This window comes from Melospiza melodia, chromosome 3, assembly GCF_035770615.1.
Source record: "Melospiza melodia melodia isolate bMelMel2 chromosome 3, bMelMel2.pri, whole genome shotgun sequence".
NCBI classification, from domain to species: domain Eukaryota; kingdom Metazoa; phylum Chordata; class Aves; order Passeriformes; family Passerellidae; genus Melospiza; species Melospiza melodia.
Window position 1 is genome coordinate 51,451,382 of NC_086196.1, and position 21,865 is coordinate 51,473,246.

At 35.7% G+C, this 21,865-nt stretch overlaps 1 protein-coding gene across 23 annotated transcripts in view; it reads right to left on the reverse strand.

Moving 5' to 3' along the window:
- AFDN (afadin, adherens junction formation factor) overlaps window positions 1-21,865 on the reverse strand; it is a 115,487-nt gene that overhangs the window by 51,037 nt on the left and 42,585 nt on the right. For 12 of the 23 annotated variants that reach the window (XR_010027120.1, XM_063151738.1, XM_063151727.1 and 9 more), the window contains exons 7-16: window positions 20,910-21,021; window positions 20,319-20,486; window positions 18,911-18,955; window positions 14,708-14,802; window positions 13,732-13,994; window positions 12,172-12,241; window positions 9,951-10,066; window positions 5,155-5,216; window positions 4,089-4,294; window positions 395-415 (exon numbers count right to left, since the gene is read on the reverse strand). Coding sequence is in view for 22 of the 23 variants with exons in the window: in XM_063151738.1 (XP_063007808.1) it covers window positions 395-415; window positions 4,089-4,294; window positions 5,155-5,216; window positions 9,951-10,066; window positions 12,172-12,241; window positions 13,732-13,994; window positions 14,708-14,802; window positions 18,911-18,955; window positions 20,319-20,486; window positions 20,910-21,021 (1,158 nt within the window). In the remaining variant the exon portion in view is untranslated. The remainder of the gene's footprint in view (window positions 1-394; window positions 416-4,088; window positions 4,295-5,154; window positions 5,217-9,950; window positions 10,067-12,171; window positions 12,242-13,731; window positions 13,995-14,707; window positions 14,803-18,910; window positions 18,956-20,318; window positions 20,487-20,909; window positions 21,022-21,865) is intronic. The other 11 variants (XM_063151741.1, XM_063151734.1, XM_063151739.1 and 8 more) reach the window with 3 other exon arrangements.

The following is a 21,865-nucleotide window of genomic DNA, read 5'->3' on the forward strand; positions in this document are numbered from 1 at the left end:
CACTGATACTGCGCTCACTGGCGTTGATACCATGTGATTCAGTATCAAGTACTGATCTATCTCACCATCTCCCGACCACAAATGCCAGGCCAGGCAACCTCAGATGAAATCCAAAGAATAGGAACCACAAACAACAAAAAAAGAAAATAAAGGGAAGAAAAAGAACTTTGGTCATTTCATATCCACATTGAAGTGCGTTAAGCAGAAATTATGGAATGCCGTAAAAGTTGCAAAGTCAAAAAAGGATTTTAGTACTGCATGTTCCAGTTGCTGAATGAGTGTTATGAACTGTTCAAGTCCAGCTGTTTGAGTATTGTATTTTGATATGGAAGCAGCATGAGAAACTGAGCTAAGCCAACATAGCTAGGATCAGTTCCCAGCAAATATATCCTACCTGATCAACCTGGTCTACCTCCTGGAGAAAAACGGACGAAGGAAATCAAACAGAATAGAAGAAAGAAACTTGTGAACAATCATGAAAGCTTTAGAAATCAAACACTAAATATGAAGGTACAACACATGTTCACAGTTATACACAGATGCATTAATCAGTAGCCACAATGCAACTGAGCTTCTTCTAAAAAATTAATGATTTTACTAGGACCAGTAGCACAACAGCTACGAACTGAAGTGCCTACATGTCACAATTAATTCAAGGAATTAATGTCTTAAACTAGTTGTCATCACAGACTGGTTATTCCATGCTCAGTGTGCCAGAGAAACCTTGCAGAAATTTTTGCAGGCAATGGGGTAACTAGCCATCCAAACAACAGATTCTGGAAGCCATTTGCCCACACTGCTGCAATAGAGACAATATACAAACACATACAAAGAGAAAACAGAAAATCCCCATCCAAAATGGAAAAAAACCAAAACAACCCAACAACAACATTGAAAAGCAAACAAAATACACAGAACACCTAGGACAGATTTAATACATAATTTTTCAATTAAAGAACAAAAAGATTGTTTGAAACAACAGAAGAGTCAAATGAAATACCATACTAAGTTTCTTAAATGTTGGTAAATATAAAGCTACACTGAGTTAAAAGAAAAAAAGAACCCACCAGATGTTTGTCTGATTATTTAGAATTGAGCTCTTAATTATTTTTTTTTCTGTTCAGATCACTCTCCCCCACCTGCAACACAGTGAGCTTAGATGCAAATATTTGAGGTGTTACTGTTTTAATTTTAGTTAGAGCTCAAAACACCAAATTGCTGCTTTTTTGTTTCCTCGCCCTTTTCAAGCAAAGCACTCTTAACTGACTGAAGATGTGTTGGCACAGAACAAAAGGAAATGCTCCTTCTACAAACAAATGTTAAAATTTAAAAAGGATGAAAAATGCCACAGAATGATTTGGGGAAAAAAAATAAGGATACAAAAAAAGGGCTTTTTAATATGAACTAAATTTCTAATCCTGCTTTTTTTATTGAAAGCACTGAGCCTTCTCATAGATCTCTCCTATTTTATTCTGATCTCATACAAAGTCATCTATAATATTTGGATATAAATACTATATATGAAGTCACAAATTTAATTTGTCAGCAAATGCTTCTTGAGTAACTTCACAAAGAGACTTAATAGCTATTCTGATCTAGGCAGGCAAAATTGAGATCTCAGTCATTAATTTACTCCCACAATACAGCACAGGATTTTGTGCACCTTCTCACTCCTGCTTTGGGTGCCTCTCTCCACTTGCCACTCATTTGTTTTCTGTGTCTCTCACACCATCAGATCCCCTTCAGTGCAGGAACACTTTACACTTGAGCTATTGTGATACAATTTATTACATGGTGATCTGACTGTGACAGCCATAAATACAACCACTTATGTTACACCTTAGATGAAGTAATTTGACTTAGCTAATCTTGTACTGTTTCTACTCTACTAAGATAGGTCCAAGCTAAAGACATTTCACTGGTCCCTAGAATCAATGTATTTCCTTGCCTTCAGACTACTAACCTTGAAATTCACTAAAGTTTTTTTTCTCTTTTGTCCTGGGTGTATTTTCCCCCATTTCCTCTGGCTCCTTTCACCATGACATTTGAATGAACCTCCTCCCAATTTCTATGCAACCTCTGACTTCTTTCAGGTAATTTCTTGCAACTAGGCAACATCTTTCACAAACCACAAATACTGCTTCCTTGCTGATGTGCTCCATAATATTTAGGTTGGAGATTAGAATGCAGCTGAAGTTACAAGGCTGTAGAAATGGCCTTTCACAAAGCATAGTCCAGACAAACAGCTGGGTTTAACAGTTTTGTAATAGTATTAGCAGGATTATAGAAAATACATTTGCTTACAAACACAAGGCTGCATGTGACTTGGGAAGTCCTTCTCAGTGCAATAAATGAATGTTTTTCACAGGATAATCTACTTTTGAGCTTTGATTTGTTTTCAAGTCAAACTGATGTTTGAGTCCATCCCTCTAGTATCTTCCAGCAATCACCCTGTCAGCCATTCAACGAGGAACAAAAAACTTTATCTCTGCTTTCCCACTGTACCTGCCTCTGCTACTACAGGTCTTTTTAGGTTCATTATAATTAGTATACATTAGTTCTATAAACTGAGTGACTTTCTTTGATTCAGACCTGTAATTTCAAGTTTATATTTGAAGCCTACTTCTCTCTGTTTACTTTCCATTCTAGCCACTGAACTGCTGATGTGCAGGCTCTTGCTAGTTCATGTTCTCCCCTGTAGTCAGTCTCCTCTCTTACAGATTTAATTTCTTTTTTTTTTAATAAAAGAGCCTGATATTAATTTTTGATACCATTTCCATATCCACTGACTGTGACATCAAGATTCAAAGCAACATACTAGTTCTTCACATCAGAAGCAAACTGCTGTTCTGTCTCTGATCAACTTTGGAACGTACACAGATCTTTCTTATTGCAAAGTGTCCTCAACAACAGCATTTCCTCCCAATCTTTCTTGTGAAAGGGAGCAGCTTGTTGTATAAGATTACACAAGTGTCTAGAGCTAACATTCCCTTGCTGAAAACTTCACTAAATCTTTCCAAAACCTGAACAATTTTGGTTTGTTTTGAGTTTCATGCCACTCCTTTTGATTACTTTCCTACTCTCCCTTACTCAAGCTGTTGTGTAACACTTGCAATGTAAATTCTCTAAGCAGGACTGACACATTTATGTTTATGCCTGTGTATTATGTTATGCCTGTACAGCACTTAGTGCAGCAGGGTTCTTGCTGCTACTCTGGCAGCACTATTTGCAACGAACACACCTGTTTTAATAAACATAGAAACAGATTTCAATTTTTCTTCTGAGAAAAACCTGCAGACAAAGAAGTTTAATTAATTAATTACTGAGGATACATGAACTAGTACTCCTTTTTGAGAAAATGACCAGTCTGTTTTACCAACGCAAGGTACACAATGCAAGGTACTGCCCAATATCACAGACAGCCCAGTGGATTTTATCCTGAATTTTTACACAAAACAGAATTTCCCCTGTGATTCTGTAGAAGTCTTGCACATATAGTACAAGAGTGTTAGACTAGATATAAAACATTGGAACATTTGAGAACTTATATTTCTCTTTACAAAGCAGTTGTGTCAGCTTGGTTCCAGATGCCCAAGTTTTACATCCAGCTTTATGTTCAAGACATCCAACCATTTTTGTGGTTACAAAAGTTGTAAAAGTGACAAGGTTGGAATTTTAAAGTTGTGATTCTTTTAATACGTTCATTTCAAGTATCAGTCAGTGCAAACAAATGCTACCTATACAGCATTCTTTAATAAGGCAATCCAACTTGTTTTACAAGGGTTCACAGCCAGAAATGTTTCCAAAGATCTTACCTTCTAGAAAGGAGTCACCTCTTGTCAGGGAACATAATCTTCAGAGCAACAGCCACTCCCTAACTTCCCACATTGCTCAGGAGAGAGTTTCTTACCACAGACATTATTCACTGACATAAAAGCAGTGACTGCCCCTCATAAGGGCAGTCAATGCAGGTACTACTGTTTAATCAACTACTGTTAAGGGTCAGACTAAGAAAAAGGCTAAGAAGTTTGCTTGATTATCAACAAACTGTAGGTAATTCCCTTGACATATTTTGCAGACTAACTCACCTGTATCACTCCTTCCATCATGTTCACCATCTTGTTGACTATTGCAATGACTTTGTGAGTACGCTCAGCAGGAGTGATGTCAGGTCTGTATTGGCTGGACAATACATACCGACATGTCATATACAAAACATATGTTGGGGACAGCTTAAAATGAACTGTCGAGCTATTTGTGTAATTTATAATGGCAGATAAGAAGGCATCTTCAGCTGCAGACAAAGAGGAAAAGAAACACTATGTCATAAATCCAAAGACAGAAAGTAAATGAAAGAAAACCATTTCCTAACTTGAGGCTTAAAGGATTTTCTTAGGAAAAAGAAGAGGAAGGGAGAGCAACTTACAGGCATTTGAACTCTAAGTTATCTATTATGTACTACAGTTAGACACACTTACAAAACACTGCCATATAAAGCCAGAAAATCTGATCATTGGGAAACATTTCTGTACTATTTCCTATCTACTGAAAATTTGCATCTTCAAGGGAACAGGAAAATGAAAGATTTCTCTTGCACATTTTACTCCAACAAAGCTCTTGTACTAATAAAAATCAGTCTTTGCTTGCTCACTAATCTATTTAGTTTCAGATATTTGAAGTATGGGCAATCTCTAGTATGTTATTTTGCTACCAGATCTGAGGCCTTAAAAGCCTGGAGACCAAGATAATAATAAATTAAACTCTAAATGACAATGTAAATCTAATCAGACTTTATAGAAAATGGATTTTGACCAAGATGCAATCTATTACACAAGGCACAAAGAACTATATAGAAGACAATGAATCCAAGGTACTGGGGTGGAATTAAAATTTTTTCATATTTAATCTGAAAATCTGAAGGTGTTGAAATGCCATCAGAATTAAGATATGCATGAAGATATGCCTCAATATCTAAACTATCTGCTCACCCTCCCAACAAAACAAGTTATACTGTTTATACTGTCTAGCATCTGTATAGTCATAGTTTCTTTCAATGTTTACTTATATCACCCTTAAGTTTTTAAGCTGACTGAAATATTACAGTATAGAAGAATGCATTAACAGGTTAGTATTGTAACTTCACAATTTACTCACAGCTTTCCCTGAATTCAATACTGGCAGGCAGTATCAGTTCTGGTCCATGGGTATCCTGAGATCTAAAGAAATATGAGAAAAATTGAAACAAATAATCCACATCGGTGATATTAATTACTGTAAAATTACATATTACTCCAAATACACTGGTTCCAAATATTGACACAATAACCTTCCACAGAATTACACTTTTTTACCTTTCCTGCAGAATCATTCAAGCTGGATTTGCCAGCAACACAACAGACTTGAACTGTGGAGTCTGTGATATTAATGAGCACCCTCTTGTGTGCTGCACAGCAGACTGATAGGATCAGTTTGCCATCTGCCATTTACAGCATTCAAATAACAAATTATTCATGGACACATGAAAGAAATTGAATGAAGCTTTGCCTGAAACATCAGCTTAGTTACAACAAATGTACTTTGCTGCCTTTTATGCCTTCAAAATTTATGAAGACTTTAGTCAACCTATTGGAACCTTTTCTTCTGGTAAAGGGCGAAAGGAGGTCAAACCCCATCCCTACCTAGCTGTTGCTACATTACATCAAGAAACAGCTATTAGCCCCAGAACTGTCCTCACTGAAACTGACTGCAGAGCTATTTCTCACCAGAAACCATCAAAATCACCAAGTAGAAAACTGAACAGAGATTTGACTTTTCCGGTGCCTGCAAAAGGTTAAGTGTGTATTTCACAGAATCACAGAATATCCTGAGTAGGAAGGGACCCATCAGAATCATTGATGCCTGGGCCTACACATGATACTGCAAGAGTCACAACTTGTGCATGACAGCATTACCCAAGTGCTTTTTGAACTCTGTCAGGCTGGTGCTGCGACCCCTGCACTGGAGAGCCTGTTCCAGTCCTCAACCACTCTCTGAGTGAAAAACCTACTCCTAATTTAATAAATCATTACTGCCTTTAGCAAATACATTATCTGAGCTGTTCTCTACAGCTGGGCACCTGTTATTAGGGAACGAGTAAAAGCTTAACAGCTCCTGTATGCAATAACCATTTTAACCACATGTAACACAACAGGCAGCTTTCTACTTTCCCCAACAACTTTGACAAAGAAAAGAATGTAATATATTAACATCGTTGTCCTGAAGATTATTAGTTATGCCACAAGGCAGAGATAACTGAGTAAAGGCTTTCAGTGTTGTATCTCCTGTAGGAAAAATCCACAATATAATTTTGATGGCTGTCAAAAGATCTAAACTAAACTTTAGCATACTGAATCCAAAAATCTGGGGTACCTTTGGGTTTTGGTGGGGGTTTGTTTGGTTCCTTGTTTTTTTACAAACTTGCAAAAACCTTAAACCAGCAGAGAACTCAGGTTATGCCACCTAAATAATGCATTACTAGAAGTGTTCAGCAAATCCAATTTCTGTGTAAGTTAAAAGTTAAGGAATAGCAGGCACAGCATGGCAGTATGTACACAAATTTCTGCCATTTCAGTTACATTTCAAACATGACAGCATGCTGTCTTTATGAAAAGCACCCAGCTGGTGTGTAAATTGTAGTATTTTCTATCTTTTTACACTATAAATTTAAAATTAATTAATTTGTTACTACTTCCACACTGTCAAAAGTGCTCCTCCACTGAGAACTTAATGACTTCCACAGAAAAATTACTAATACACAGTATTATAAAATGGAAATATAGTGACAACTCCAGAAAAATTTTTAATCTTTCATTATTGGAATAGTAATAAGAGATAGAAATAGTTCAGCAAACTGGCCAGTAAACCAGTAACAGATTTCAGCTGATGATTTATTCTATTTTCCTTAGAACAAAATGATATTGATCAGTTTCAGCACACAAACAGAGGAATTGGATTCCCAGCGAATAGGAGACACTGTGTCATGAATGATGAGGCCTGATATTAATGCAAGATTGCTCATAGACTCCTGGAAATTGGCCACAAGAGCTAAATTAATACAAAGTATTTCTTTAAAAACTTAAAATTTAATTCTATCTGTAAATTAGTTGCCCAGGAACTGATGTAGTAATCAATTATTTAACTACCTAATAGGAATTCCCTTCAACAAATCCTGGAGCCATAGGATGGTCTGGGCTGGAAGTGGCCCTTGCAGATCATCTAGTTCCAACCCCTGTACCATCTTCCTCCTTTCCCTAAAATCACACAAAAAAAATACTCTCTAATTAAGCCTTGCACATTAGAAATCTAAGTTGAAGTCATTCTCTGTGGTTCTGATATGACACATTTTAATGGATACACTTTAAGTGTATATTGTTATTATGCTATTGCTCTTATAGATAAAGCCTCTCTGTGGTGATGAAATTGAGCTAAACCAGTCTGAAAGTCTAGTTAGGTTTAGAAGGCCCATAAATATTGATTAGGCGTTGTCTCCTTTCTCAGTATAGTGTCAGGTAACATTACATTTTAAAATCACATTAAAAGCAGTAATACATTCTGATATTTCGGTATTCCCCTAGATTTTGTCTCTGATAAACCACATAAAAAAATGAAACATCCTTGTGTGATTGTTCCTGTCGGCATACTATGTAAAAATTTTTAAGGCAAGTTAATTTTTAAGGCAAGGAATTAGGTAAGCATCTGCATTCAGTTAGCACCACTTAGATATCACCACACTCCTTTCCCTCCAAACACACCTTAAAGAACTCCTGAAAGCTATCGAAGACAAAAAAACCTCTCTTTTCTCATTTTTATTATATTGTAGTCAGTTACCTAATGAGCATGTATGACCACAATCCTTAACTGAGTAGTCATTATGCTTGATTTCCAAGAATCGTGTTACAATCAGAACAAGCATACCCAGTAAGTAAACTGGAGTTATGCTCTCAGATGTCAATTTTTTTCTTTCTAGAAATAAAAAAAATATGGCAGTCAAGTTCTAATCTTCAGTCTCAACCTATTCAGCAAGTTCTAGAAGAAAGTCTTATTTGTGTTATTATTCACCTTTACAGAGCAGTGATGAACACAGAGAGTACCCACAAGAACATTTAGTGTGGGCTGGAAGTTGTACAGTAACAAGAACCTGAAACTTGCCAGTGAAGAATTTTTGGTTTTTTAAACCAATAAAGCAGTTCACAATTACTGCCCTTAGAGTTCACAAAATGAGACCAGAGTATCCCAGAGGAAACCTAACTGAAGGAACACAAAATACATCCATAAAGGGAAATTCCATGTATTCAGGCAACTCATTGTCCAATTTGTCAAGTCCTAATCTGACATCCTAACTTTGCTAATTTGTTATTCTCATGAACACAGTGAATGTATCTGAGAAAGAGCACGTGATAGAAGGGCTGTATCTGGATGAATAAGACTCATTACACAACACACACTACATACATTTAAGACATATACAGAAATAAAATATCAATGTCAGGGCTGGTGATGATGATCTCTGAAGTTGTAGTTGCCACATATTTAAGTGTGATTTAGATGCCTCTAAAAATAATTTCTGCACACAGGAACCATGGTGAATAAGCCTTTATAAAAAGTAGCAATGAGTACTCTCTTTAAAAGGAATTTAAGGCAACAAAAAACCCCCATCAAAATGAAGCCAAGATACTGCTCACAGATGGCTCTGTGTTTTTGAAGTACAGAACTACAGCACAAGATAATCCTCTTCATAGAAATTTAATAAACTTCATACACATACAGAAGCATAGTTCAAGAAATATTAAGAATAGAAGCCTCAAGAACTTCTGACAGGCTATAAAAAGTTCAGAAAGAAGTTACTCTTTTATGAAGAAAATTACAATTAAAATACTAGTATTACAAGAAGAATCTTCACAATCTTAATAAAATTCTAAAACAGAATGTTTTTAGAAAATTCTGAAGATGGTCAGGCGCTCTAACATGGGAGTGTAGAGTAGAACTGAGTTATATTCTAGTCTAACTTCACTGAAAGTATTTAAAATATGCCCCTGCTATAAAACACTTGAATATTCAAATTCAAGTGGAAGCACAATTTTCTGCTCTTTTTTGGTATTTTTTTCCTGCCACTCACATCTCTGAATTCTCTTTTCTGTCTAGTGAATAATATATCAATTTAAAGATACAAAAAGCTTCATACTGCAAGCTTTACAACTTGGATCACTGTACATTTTAACCCTGCAGCACATTTACCTTACCTTTCATCCATTTATCACAGCTGTTCATCTATATTTAAAAGTGATTTATTTACATAGCAATACAATCTTGTATTTGATTAAAGATTTGAAAAAAAATTATATTCACATTCTCACTGATTTGCTGAGGTGTGATAGAAGACACTAGAGATCATCTGATTCAACTTCCCTGCTCGAAACAGGGTCAACAAGAGCAAGTTGCTCACTACCCTGTCCAGTCAGGTTTTGAGTATCTTAAAGTATCTTCAAGGACAGACTCCACACCGGCTGACAACAGCACAGTAGACATAGCAACGACCTGGTTATTTCACTCTCCAGAGAAAATCACATCATCTTGCCACTGACAAATGAAAATTTTACGTAATTGTACTTTTCATTTTATATGACATTCCTAACCAGAAATCAACAATGATGTGACATGACTGTCAGCTTGACTTTACAGAAAGAGAACCACAAGTAACTGAATATTGAAGCAAAGGATTACTTTTATGGGGTTTTTTAAGTATTGCGAAGGTTTTTGCTTTGGTTGTTAATCCTGGGGCTTTTCTGAAGAGAGATCTCATTCTCCATATGGAAAACCAGATAATTTAAAATACTTTAACACAGCACTTGATCCACTGGAAAAACAAATCCATTTTTTCGATTCTGAGCAGTAATGGATGCCACGTTTCCTACCTGCTGTCCTGTCGGCGGTAATCCTGCTGGTCTATCCTAATCATCGGCTTCACCATTCCTCGCTCGGCCGTGCTGGATGCGGATGATGCTCTGTCACCGTCCAGCCTGCTGGTGCTCTAATTCAAAACAGCAGGACAGGTGCTTAGCATGCATGAGCCACTATTTGTGCCTAGCAGCACTAAAATGAAGCTCAGGGCTGAGGCTTGAAAAGAGATGGGGAAACAGAAGAAGGGAATGTGGCACAGAGAGTGACAGCTCAGCGGGCGTTTTCACCACAGTGAAGCACTGAAGAGCCTGCTTCCAACTCCACAGACAACAACAGCCAGCCAGGAGCAGCTCTTTGTTAATGCACTGCTAGAATTTATAATGCAGCTTGCAAACATCTTTAATCAAAAGCTGCATAGCTACAACACAAAGTAAGAATGAGTTGGGAATCAAAACTTTAGGTAAGAGACAAAGTTAAATGTATTTACAAATTTTAAACTGGTCGTGCTCCCCCACTCTGCTTCTGCAATAGTTCCAAGTGTTTGCACTACTGATCTGCAACATAATTTATCCTGATCTTAAGGGAAGTCTGATCTGGCAGGCAGTACATTTCCAAGATAAGAAGGGGCAATTCAAACTGTTATGTTTTTATATAACATTTGATTTGTTTTCTTTGGGTGTCTCATGTTCCTTAATAGGAAGCTTTTAATTTATGATTTCTAATTCAATCAAACCCTATCAGGAATGGGACAAATACGCTGCTTTAAGCAGCAAAATAAATAGCAAATTTTTTCAGCATGAAGAGTAGAAAACAAGACATCAGTAAAATAGAAAGTGTTTCAACATTTCTTAAGAAATTTCTAGGACTAAATAGTTTGCTTCAACATAGGAAAACCTGCCAACAAGTGCATCTCAAAGCAAGAGATTGAACTAAATCACTTTTCACCACCACGTCTCAGAGAACTTTCATTAAACTTACTGTCAACCCTTTTCCAAACAGAAAAGCAAACTTAGAAGAGAGCAAATGTTAGAGAATGAGTGATTCATCAGCGCTTTAACAAGATGATGTACACAGTCTCAAACAGCACAACTGAAAAAGAAACTAAATTTTCCCATTAATCCCTAAGTCCACTAGAAGTATTTTTCTAATGACTGTGAATAGGATATGAAATAAACTATATAATAAAGCCAGAAACTCTTATTCTGAGAAATTTTAGGACATTTTATTAATTTACAAAGTTTCTGTTCTTCCTTTTAAAGTATCACTAAAATTCCTATCAGAAGTAGGTGAAGAACACTTATAAGATAAAAGCACTACCCAACAGTACAAAGAAAATAGAGAAACTGAATCAAAAGACTGTGGTAAGAAAACAAATAAGACTAAAAATACATTCAGAAACTATCAGAGTTATTAATACCTACACTGCTACATTAATATCACTAAACAGTTATAAGTATTTCAGTTTTGTAATAACAGAAATAAAACATAAAAGGGAATGCAGTTCTGGGAAGATTACTCCATTTCGTACTGCTGAAATAATTCACTCTCTCATTTCATCTGAGGCATGCGATCATAGCAAGTAAGGCATTAACCATTGTGTCATTTACTCTTTGTTTGCTCTTGGAAAGTGCAATTCTGACACAAAATCTATTAACAGAAAGTGCAGAAAGAAAGCATGAAAAGATTATTACCTCATAAAATGTTTATAATTATGACTGCAGAGACTGTTTAGTCAATGTGTGTACATGAGCTCTATTGAAGTCTAAAGTCACATCCATTAAATTTTAAAAGCCTAGTTAAATTAAAATTGAACACCCTTTCACATTTTATATAAAACATTTATTTACCCCATCACAAATGACAACAGCCATATGCTACACTCACAAGGTAACAATGTACCAGTTCTAACAAGAATCTCTACCTGCACGTAATCTGCTTTCCAGAAGTTAGTTTGAGGAGAAACGACTTCATCTTTGGAGAGCTTCTCTTTCTAAAAAATGTTACTACCCTTGACATGAGATGCATCCCCAATGCCAATACAAATGTAAACAAAAGGTTTTGGGGAAAAAAATATACCAAATCTAAAATGCATATAATGTCTGAGCCCATCCACAAGGAAAAACAGCTGGGGAGACTGATGAATTGGCCACACTTCCCTAAATAGTACTGCAGTTGTAATTTTGATTTAACTTACACATGCTGTTATTTATTGCTAGCTTAGCCATAATACAATACCTTGCTTGCTGGTAAAGCTGTTCCACTGTGAATATCTCCCTCCAGATCAAATGTGGTTTCCTGGACAGTTCTACAAGCAAGATAACATTTCCAGTATGTTTTAGAGATTATATTGTTCAACATTTAATAAACAAGGAACAGAGTAATTAAAATTACAATTCAAAGATTATACCATGAGTCCAGTTAATATTAACTTTTTAAAATACTCTATTACTTCTTCATATCAATAAAACCTAAAAATATTTATACAGACAATTTCATTTGCAAAACCAGGTTCATAGCTAATGATCCCCGTCAAGTGAGAAACCAGATTCATAGCTAATCTTCCCAGTCAAGTGAGAAAATAAAAATACACATTGCATTCACTACGATAGACTAGCTACAATTTTTTACTCAGGTCTTTAGTATTAAATGTGCAACATAATGTAAATAACTCATAAATCATAGTAATGCATATTACTATCTCCTTATTCTAAAGATTTGAAAAAAAAATTGATTGTTCAAGCTGCAACAGCCCTTTGCCATAGATTTTATTGTCCAGATAAAGCTCTGCAGTAATACAATGCTTTCCAGTTGACTGTAAATCTGCAAGAGCACTTATCTATTGATCTGCAGGCTAAATGCAGGATGAAATCAAGATTTAAGCAAGAATATTACATGACAACCACATGGCTGGAGGTCTTCCTGCAGACAGGGCCTAAAAAAGCACAGTGTCCTTCCATAAGAAAACACAGTCGAGAAAAAATAAAAATACTTAAAGCATACATCTATATTAATTCAGCAGATAAGCTTCTTTTTCTAGGTATCTTTCATTCATCCCCAAGCCAATTTGTTACTCTTCTGAATAACATTATACAATAATCTGTATATTAACAACAGTAGCCTCAGTTGGACTCAGAGAAGATGGAAAATAAGATGTTGCTTTTTCCCCTGCTATACAAACTGATTTTAAGATTGTTTCTTCTGAGTATTTCTATAGACATTGAACAAAACATCTGAACCCCTATGAGTCACAATATCCATGATCAGTATTTTTACTATGCACCTATCAAAAATATGAATGAGAAACAACAGGGTAGACTTCTGGACTGTCAGTCCTTGCAACACAGAAACCACTACAAAAAGTGGTTGTTATTTTGAGACATATAGTTCCCTATCTTAACAGTCTCATTTCATGATTACTTCACTTCCAAATCCTTTTAGAGGAATTTTGAAAGTTATTATCTGAGAAAAAACAAAAACCAGACTCTCTGAAAACATTCAGCAACTTCTAGACTTTTCCTGGAGCTTGGATGAACTATGAAATATGAAAATAAGGCATTATAGTGTTTTTCAGACAGAAGTGAGCATGAGGAAAACTTGTTTGAATACTTCATAATGAAAAAGACACTTGCTAATCCTACATAAAATCACAAGGTGGAGCTCAAGTATTAAAATTATATACTTAACACTTAAATGAGTTCACACACTAGTCCCTGGCCATTTATAATGCTTTCATTATGTAATTTTTCCCAAGGCTCTCATTCTAACCTCAATAGGATGAAAATAAATTTTACTCACCCAGTTTTGTGTCTTGGACCTTTGACCATAAGACTTGCATCAGTAGATCTTTTGGAAATAATATGGTCCTGAGTAGGATCCACAAACTTAAATACATGAGAAGACCCAAACTGAACCTTCATTCCACTTTGCAGCATGGTGGTTTCTGAAATACGCTGACCTTCCACATAGGTTTCAGCATCAATGCTTCTTGGGGTTACAGTAACAACACCATCCATATTAGTGAGGTCACAGTGATGAGGCTGAATTCCTGGACCAAATAACTGGGAATAAAATTAATTAACATACAATAAATTTAATTATACTGCAGCAGAAATAAAAAACCAAAGACTAAGATGTAGCTAGACCTATTTACAGACTGGTTATTTAAATTTGATTATGAATTTACAGAGATGAGTGGTACTAAAATCAGTGAGTTTCACTTCATTTTTCAATGCAACACAAATAATAAAACATATTTAACTAACATGTGCAGCAGACATCCCTTAATGAAAAACTTTTCACTATTTTCGTCATATACTGTTTTCTTCCACTTGCTGTTTTATATGCAATCTCACAGTGCAATTAATTATAAATCAACTAAATGCACTGACATGGACCCAGGCTACTGTAAGGAACTCCCTGGCATGAACTTCATACAAATATGCTTGTTTTATACTCTTAAAAATCCTACCTCAATGGGATTGAGACTAGGACTTGAAAGCCATTAAGCAGTACTGCTATGCACTTTTTGATACAGTTACAAAAAAGAAAACTCCTTAAAAAATAAAAATTTGACTTAATAAAACCCTTCTCTTAAATCAAGAGTGCTACTAAATTAAAAGATAATTATTACCATTAATACAAAATTTCAGCAATATTTTACCCTTTAAACTTTGAAGCATATTTACAGCATATTTTATTGAGACTCCACAATGACATATAACACAGCAGAGACCAGATCAGTACTGTAATGTGAGTCTGCCTTTTTCCATACCTGAATTGAATTGTCATCAAATTTTTCAGTTCCAACTTCAGTGACACTTAATTGCAGGCGATAGAGCTTTGGCTTATCTCTGGAGTCAGAACCATCTGTACAGCAAGTGACAAATATTAATTTGTAAGTTAATAAAGTTCAAATATTCACACAGTATCTCCACATTTACTGCAACTTAGTCAGAATAGCAATGTTTACAAAAAAAAGAAAACCCAAGTGACATTCTTTCAAGACTGTAGGGACCTTGGTTGTCCCTCATAATGTAAGAACCCTGAAAGTAGAGAAAGCCTACTTGGAGCAGCTGTTCACTACAAATGCAAAGAATAAAGTAATCAAGAACTACTATTCTGAACACACCGTGAAAAACCTTTTCTATTTCCTTAGTACTTTAAGCAATGCAACAGTTTTTGTAAATCTCTAAGATTTTATATGGGTATACCAGTATGGGTTTAGAAGACAAAGAAAATAAAACACCTCCAGATCCCACATTAATAGCATCTACTGATCTTACTAAAGTGCACGTTATCAGCAATATCTGCCGCCCAGTGATCCACATACCAAACTGTTTCTAATTCATCAGATACTGAACTAGAGCAATATTAAAAGACAATCCTAGAAAATGTTTACCTATGATATTTAGTCTTAATATACAGGACTTTAGAACTTCTGGCCTTGTCTTTATAGTTCCATTGACTTTTCATCTCACAGAAAATTAGGTAAAAAATAAAGTCCAACTTCCTACTCCCCTCAGAAAAATGCTGGACATACAAAGTGTGCACAATCTAGCTGGTGCCTTCACAGACTATCACAAATGGGTTTTGTCATACATATAAACCCTCTCTACTTCCGAGAAAACTGTACAACTTTAAGCATGAGCAGAAACTGAAATAATATTGTCATTTCTAACTACTCTCCAATCTCTTCTCCAAAGCAAAGTAAAAGACAGGCTGCAAGACAAAGAATGTCTTACCTGAGGAAATGAACAATGATTTTAAGTCATTTCCGAAAAAGCAATAGAGAATATTATTAAAGCCATGGCACATACATTGATACTGTCTGCAGAAGGCTACAAGTTATCTTCAAATTTTTATGTGAAAGAATATAAACAGAAGGTCTATAAATCTAGTTGTAAACTCCCAGAACACCTCGTATTAAAACCACAGCACAAGATACAAATGCAATATTTCCTCCACAAAAAGGAGAAAATTTTAAGGAATTATTCAGAGTTATTTGGGTTATTTGTTGTACTCCATCAGTATTAAAAGCCAATTTCTACAGTAAAAGGTATTTTAATCTTGAAGATAATTACAACAACTCCTAAGAATGATGAAAGGCCTTTTTGTTCTAGGGGAGGGACGCATGAGGGAAGGATGGTTGCGTTATACTATAGTGTAAAGTGTATTTCCTGTTTTCCAACAGCTGGAACCTCACCTAAATAGTATTTGGAGTGTATCCCTTATAACTCACTGCAGCAGGATAGATATTCTGCTATACCCATGGTGAAGGCCCTACTCCCTACTCCCCAGGCCACAAGAGTCCACAAAGGCTGATCTTAGAAAATGATGCACTACAAACAGATTTCATCACCTGATTTATGCACTTAAGAGTCACAAAGTCAAAAACACTTTAAATAGTAATGTTATAAAAAAAGCCTGCAGTGAACAAAATTGAATAATCACTGTAAGGACATGAAGGACATGAAGTCAGTGGTTTAGAACACAAACATGTATTTTTTAAACAATAAAAAAAAAAAACCAAACAAGACAAGGCACTATTCATGGATATATATTTTCAATTTGTTACTTCACCAAAAGGTGAATCCTACGCCACTGAAAATTGTAACTTCAATTGATTTCACTGGTCCAGTGCTTGAAACAATGCTGGGAAATAGTAATGACTTAGCACAGACCAAAACAAATGATGACGATCAGCTCACAGAAAACAAGTAAGCCCAAAGTTGAAGAAAAATGTCACACAATGGACTTTACCTATTGAGATAAAATTAGTTTAAGTCTACACTTTTAAGGCGTATTTCCTCTACAAGTTCCTAACTACCAAGGGTTTAAACACTAATAAGCTTAGCAGATGGTTGGGCAGATCTGAAACACCATGTTGAACTCAGGAGATAATTCTACTCTCAAATTTCAGGCAAGATATGCACTTCCAGCAGAAAGAGCCAATAGTAAACTTTTTTTTTATTGTAACAAACTCATGTGCAGAAGTATTACACAAACTGCAGTTCTCTTCTCAGAAAGAAGCTTAACCAGGAAAGCTCCCTGGTCAAGGCTTTTCACTTCTCCAACCTTCTGCAATTCTTCTGTCCAAGTTGCTATACCTCCATGTCCTCCATATCTCTCACTGCTATTTGTTCTACAGCTCAAAGATGCTCTTTTTTTGTGATGAAGCAAGGAAAAAAGCCTTATGGGTTGCCTTTTTATTTTTTATGTATGCTTTGTAATTTTAATTTCAGGTTTGTAGAATCTGAGGCTCACATCTGAAAATACGGGGGTTTGCTATTTTTCTCAGCCTTTAAATATTATGATTGTACAACTGAAGTTATTAACATTCCTGAACTCATCAAAAGCCATATTCACAGATAGGACAGACAGAATCAGCTATTCAAAGTGCTGCTGAATGTCATTTCAGTCTACTCAGTTTATTTCTAGTACTATCAGATTCATCTCAGTTTACTGTTTCATTCACATGACCTGGATACAGAGACAATTGCTGGCTGCCACATGTACAGCCACAAGCTACTGAAGTGTATCCTCTACCATACAGAATCTAATCTTCAGTCAATGAAACAGTGGTACAAACAGCAACATCAGCAGCTGTGGAGAAGTGGAAAAGCTGGACATACTTCACTAGCAAACTTCATGAATTTGTGCAATTGCACAGGGCATGAAAGTGAGTCTGCTTGGTTCTACAAAAATATAAACAGCCTCTGTTTTGACAGGAGGACATTTCTACTGGAGTTATTTCTATAATAAATAAAAGTATTCTGAAGTGCTTTTTTTCCAAAGACACAGTCTGACTCTAGAGTATGAAGTCCTCTTTTTCACACACTGAGATAAAAATTTAAAAAGCTATCTTTTTTTCTTTCCTCCAGTGACATGCAATCAAATTTCAATCTTCCTAGTTAATGGTCAAGTGTTCCTGCAGAACCCATTCATGATTTTTAGTTCAGCACACTCTATGAAACCCTTCTGCTCTCTGGAATAACAATGTTAACAAAATGGAAGTCTGAATTCAATTCACATAATGGAGCACTGGACACAAGTTTGAATACAGTTCTTTAAACCACAGTACTGCACTCCACAACCATAAAGGAAAGGGTAAGCAGTGCTGACAACCACAAGTAGTTCTTCTACAGCAGTCTAGAAAATAAAGTGAGGAAACAAGGGAAAAAAGTAATAAAATAAAAAAATATTTTGGCAGACATTTCACAATGAAAAGAGAATGGCTTTGTATTCTTGTTTAATCGGTCAAACCAGAACATCTCTGCACATTACTCTAAACTCTAAGGAGAATTGAAGATCCATAATGATTTGTACATTGGGCTATCAATTTTGAGCACTACAAAAAATGAACAAGTCTCTACTGTCTGAAGTGCTAAATCTTTGACATACACCATTAATGTCAGACAAACCAGGCAGCAGAAACACCAAAGGATGCTATGGAACACCACAGAGTAGAAAGCGAAGTAATTTTGCCAGAGGTCAAAACACTATTTCCCATAAAAATAATCACAGACTTCATCTACTGTATCAACACAGTCAAATACTGAAAAGGACAGGCAAGTTCCATGCCATTTACCTAATAACCATTTTAACTATGATTTCTGCAAGCAGATAGATCAAAGGACTTTTAGTTCTACTACAACATTGCTTGTAAACCACCCACTGAAATTTAGCTTTAACTCTAGCTGGAAGGTTGAACTCTTTGGAAAACAACATATTCATGACCTAGTTGATGTTTGTTCACCAATCAAATAATTAAAATAATTAAATGGCAACTAACAAACAATTAAAATAATTAAATGGTAACTAACAAAATAGATAACTACATTACAGAAGCAATCCCTTGGAAAAAAACCCTTAAGATAAATAAGATAGTCCTTCATTTATCATGAAGAAACTCAAGATTTATAGTTAGAGAAGTTTTTAGTGGCTAATAAGAGAAGATTATCAAATACAGCGTTACCTTCGTAAGTGTGATAGTTGTAGTAGGCAAAGTGATTCCTTCTCCCTGGGGTTAGAAACACATGCAGAGGACCCAGGTGAAGGCAGCATCAGCAGGACAGATACCATGCAGAACATGCGCAGGAGGGCAAGAAAAGAAAAGACAGGAAAGGGTGAAACTGTAGCCAGACAACACCTATTCAATTTATAAGGATGAAGTTCATTAAACTCTTTCAATTTTAGAAACTGTGCAGAATCAGTACTACAAAGCTACTGAATGAAACAATCCTGATTGTTTAGAGAAGTGATAACAAGCTGTTAGAAGAAGAACACAAACAACAGGTCAGTCCCACAAGCAATGTGTGAGGCTCAGCACACAGCACTGACACCTGCGGCATTGCAGACGGGGTTTACTCTCTCTGTTAATGGGTATCTCGAGCCACTGCCTGAGAACATTTTAATGATAAAGCACCAAATCCCACAGAGTAAGAGAACAAGAAAAGAAATCAACAGTACTATTAAAAGAACTCAAAATATTAATATGGAAACCAAACCTCAATCTGCAGAACATAACAGTACGTTTCATATACTCTGTGTACTGATAACTGCATCTGGATTTAAAACAAACCAAAAAAAATTCCCACACTATTTGACCATAAACTTAACCTTTTTTTTGCAGTTCTGATCCAGCAAAGGTTTCACCACCAATTTCCAACCTTGATTCCCGAAAGGTACACAACCACACTTCAAACTGTAACATTTACTTGAATATCTGACTGTACTCAGGTTACACTTAATAGGAAAAAGAGCTGTATAACTCCATCACCAAAAATAAAAGTCCATAACCAAATCTATAAACATGAGGATGACAGAAATTAAGAGCATAAATCATGTATGTTTTATCAGTAGTTGTGTATACACAATCACTCCAGCTGTTCCTAGATCATAAAATTAACTGCAAATTACCACAAAGCCTGGCAAGTTCCAATTATGCCAAAATAAAACTCAGCTTGGTAGTGATTAAAAAGTTCTATATAGGCTGAAAAATGTTTCACATCTGAGTTTGATTTAAAACTTCATGTTCTTGTCCTGTTAAAAAATGTGATTTTCCACCTATGGCACTGTCGAATACCACATATGCTACAATATACTTGTGAACGTAAACAAAATCAGATAAGCTTAGTAAATAATTTCTCCCTTTTTTCACTCCAAACATTTGCTGCTAAGATTTTGATATTACAGCAACATGCACCTCTACCTTTAGAACTGTAACCTCCAATTCAGAATCTGACATCAGAAGAACAACTCATGTGGCACAGACTTCCTGCCACACAGAGTTCCTTATGCTTACAAAGAATGTCTGATTTTTGAAAAATACAAATCAATACATAATAATGTGATTTAGCTTATTAGACAGCCAGAATTCTTACCTGGGCTTAATTCTACCAGGTATGGTAGTTTCTCAGGAGGAAGGCAAGAGCCATAGCCAGACCCGTCAAGTCTTTCCTTCCCCTTCAATGGCTTTCCATCAGCGATCTTCCTGGTTTTCTTTGGGACATAATCAGGAGGCCGCCTTTTCAACTGAAACACCAGTATTCCTAAAACACAGTATTAATCATCCTTTGAGTCACACCACCACTGCATAAGCACACAACCAACATCTATTAATCTGCAAGTGTCCCATAGGATTACTTTCAGCTTACTAAATTCCTGTCACTTCTTTAGAATAGTTTTAACTTAAAAATAACTACATACAGATTAAAAGGATACTTCAGTATAGTGAATAATTTAGAAAATTTAGGACAAAATGGAAAACCTTTCTACCACCTAATGGTGTAATAATACCAACAGTGCATAATGAAACAGTAAATAACTCTAATACTCCCTAGTATTTTAAGTGTCCAAAACCAAAACACACCCAAACACACAAAATATATGTTAGAATTTCTTCCTTTACAGGGGCTCCACAACATGGATTACAACCTAAGGCACAAAAATATCTTGAAGGTTTTTGGACATACCTTTATCACTAGGCCACTCCCTGAATATCTGCAGTGGACACTCATCATCATCAAGAATAGTTTCTTTAGCACCTTTATCATCGGAGTGCTGAGCACCAGGAGGCAGCATGACCTAAAAAAGAATTGTCAGTTTTCAGAGCTATTAGTGGACAATTAGAACATTCAAGGATATATTCTCTGATAACTTTTTTGCATGTGTTATTTATAACAAGAGATAAGGCCAAAGAATTCAGTAACTTGGAATGTATTTTGTTTCCAAGATTTTCTAACACTCCTCTCTCGCCTCTTGCTACAGTTAAATCGCACTTCCTAGAACACCAAGTGAGTCTAAAAAGCAAAGAACAGCAAGTTACACTTAAAAGTATGCAAGATCTCCTTTCAGTAAAAAAGTTATTTCAATTTCTCATCAGCTAAGAGAAAAAAAATCTGTGGAGATGATAGTCAAAAAACAAAACTGAACTCTCCGTTATTATTTCACACACTGGAATCAGCATTTCATTTTGCTAATGCCATTTTGCTATATGTAACATATATATATCTTTACAAAAGACACAGCAAAGACTATGTTACACCTGCTGCATCCTTGTCTTACCCAAAATTTACCTGTTCTACACAAGGGACTAAGGGCACAACTGAGCATTTCACACAACTGCCCTCATGCTGCCTAGCTCTAAGGAAGAAACAAAACCAAGAATACTTTTGGGACAGAACTGCAGACGGTTGCTACCTTTTACAGCTATATCCTTACAAGGCAGAGGAAGGGGGAAACTTTGATTCATGAAATCTGATCTTAGAGGAGACACAGCCTATAATTTCATGCATTACTGCTCCCCACAGAGATCAAGAACAAGTAACAATGACAGGCAGCATTACAGTTATTAAAGACAGATCTTTCAAAGCTGAATCAAAAAATAAAATAAAATATGTTGTACTCCCACACTTGTAATCCTAATAAT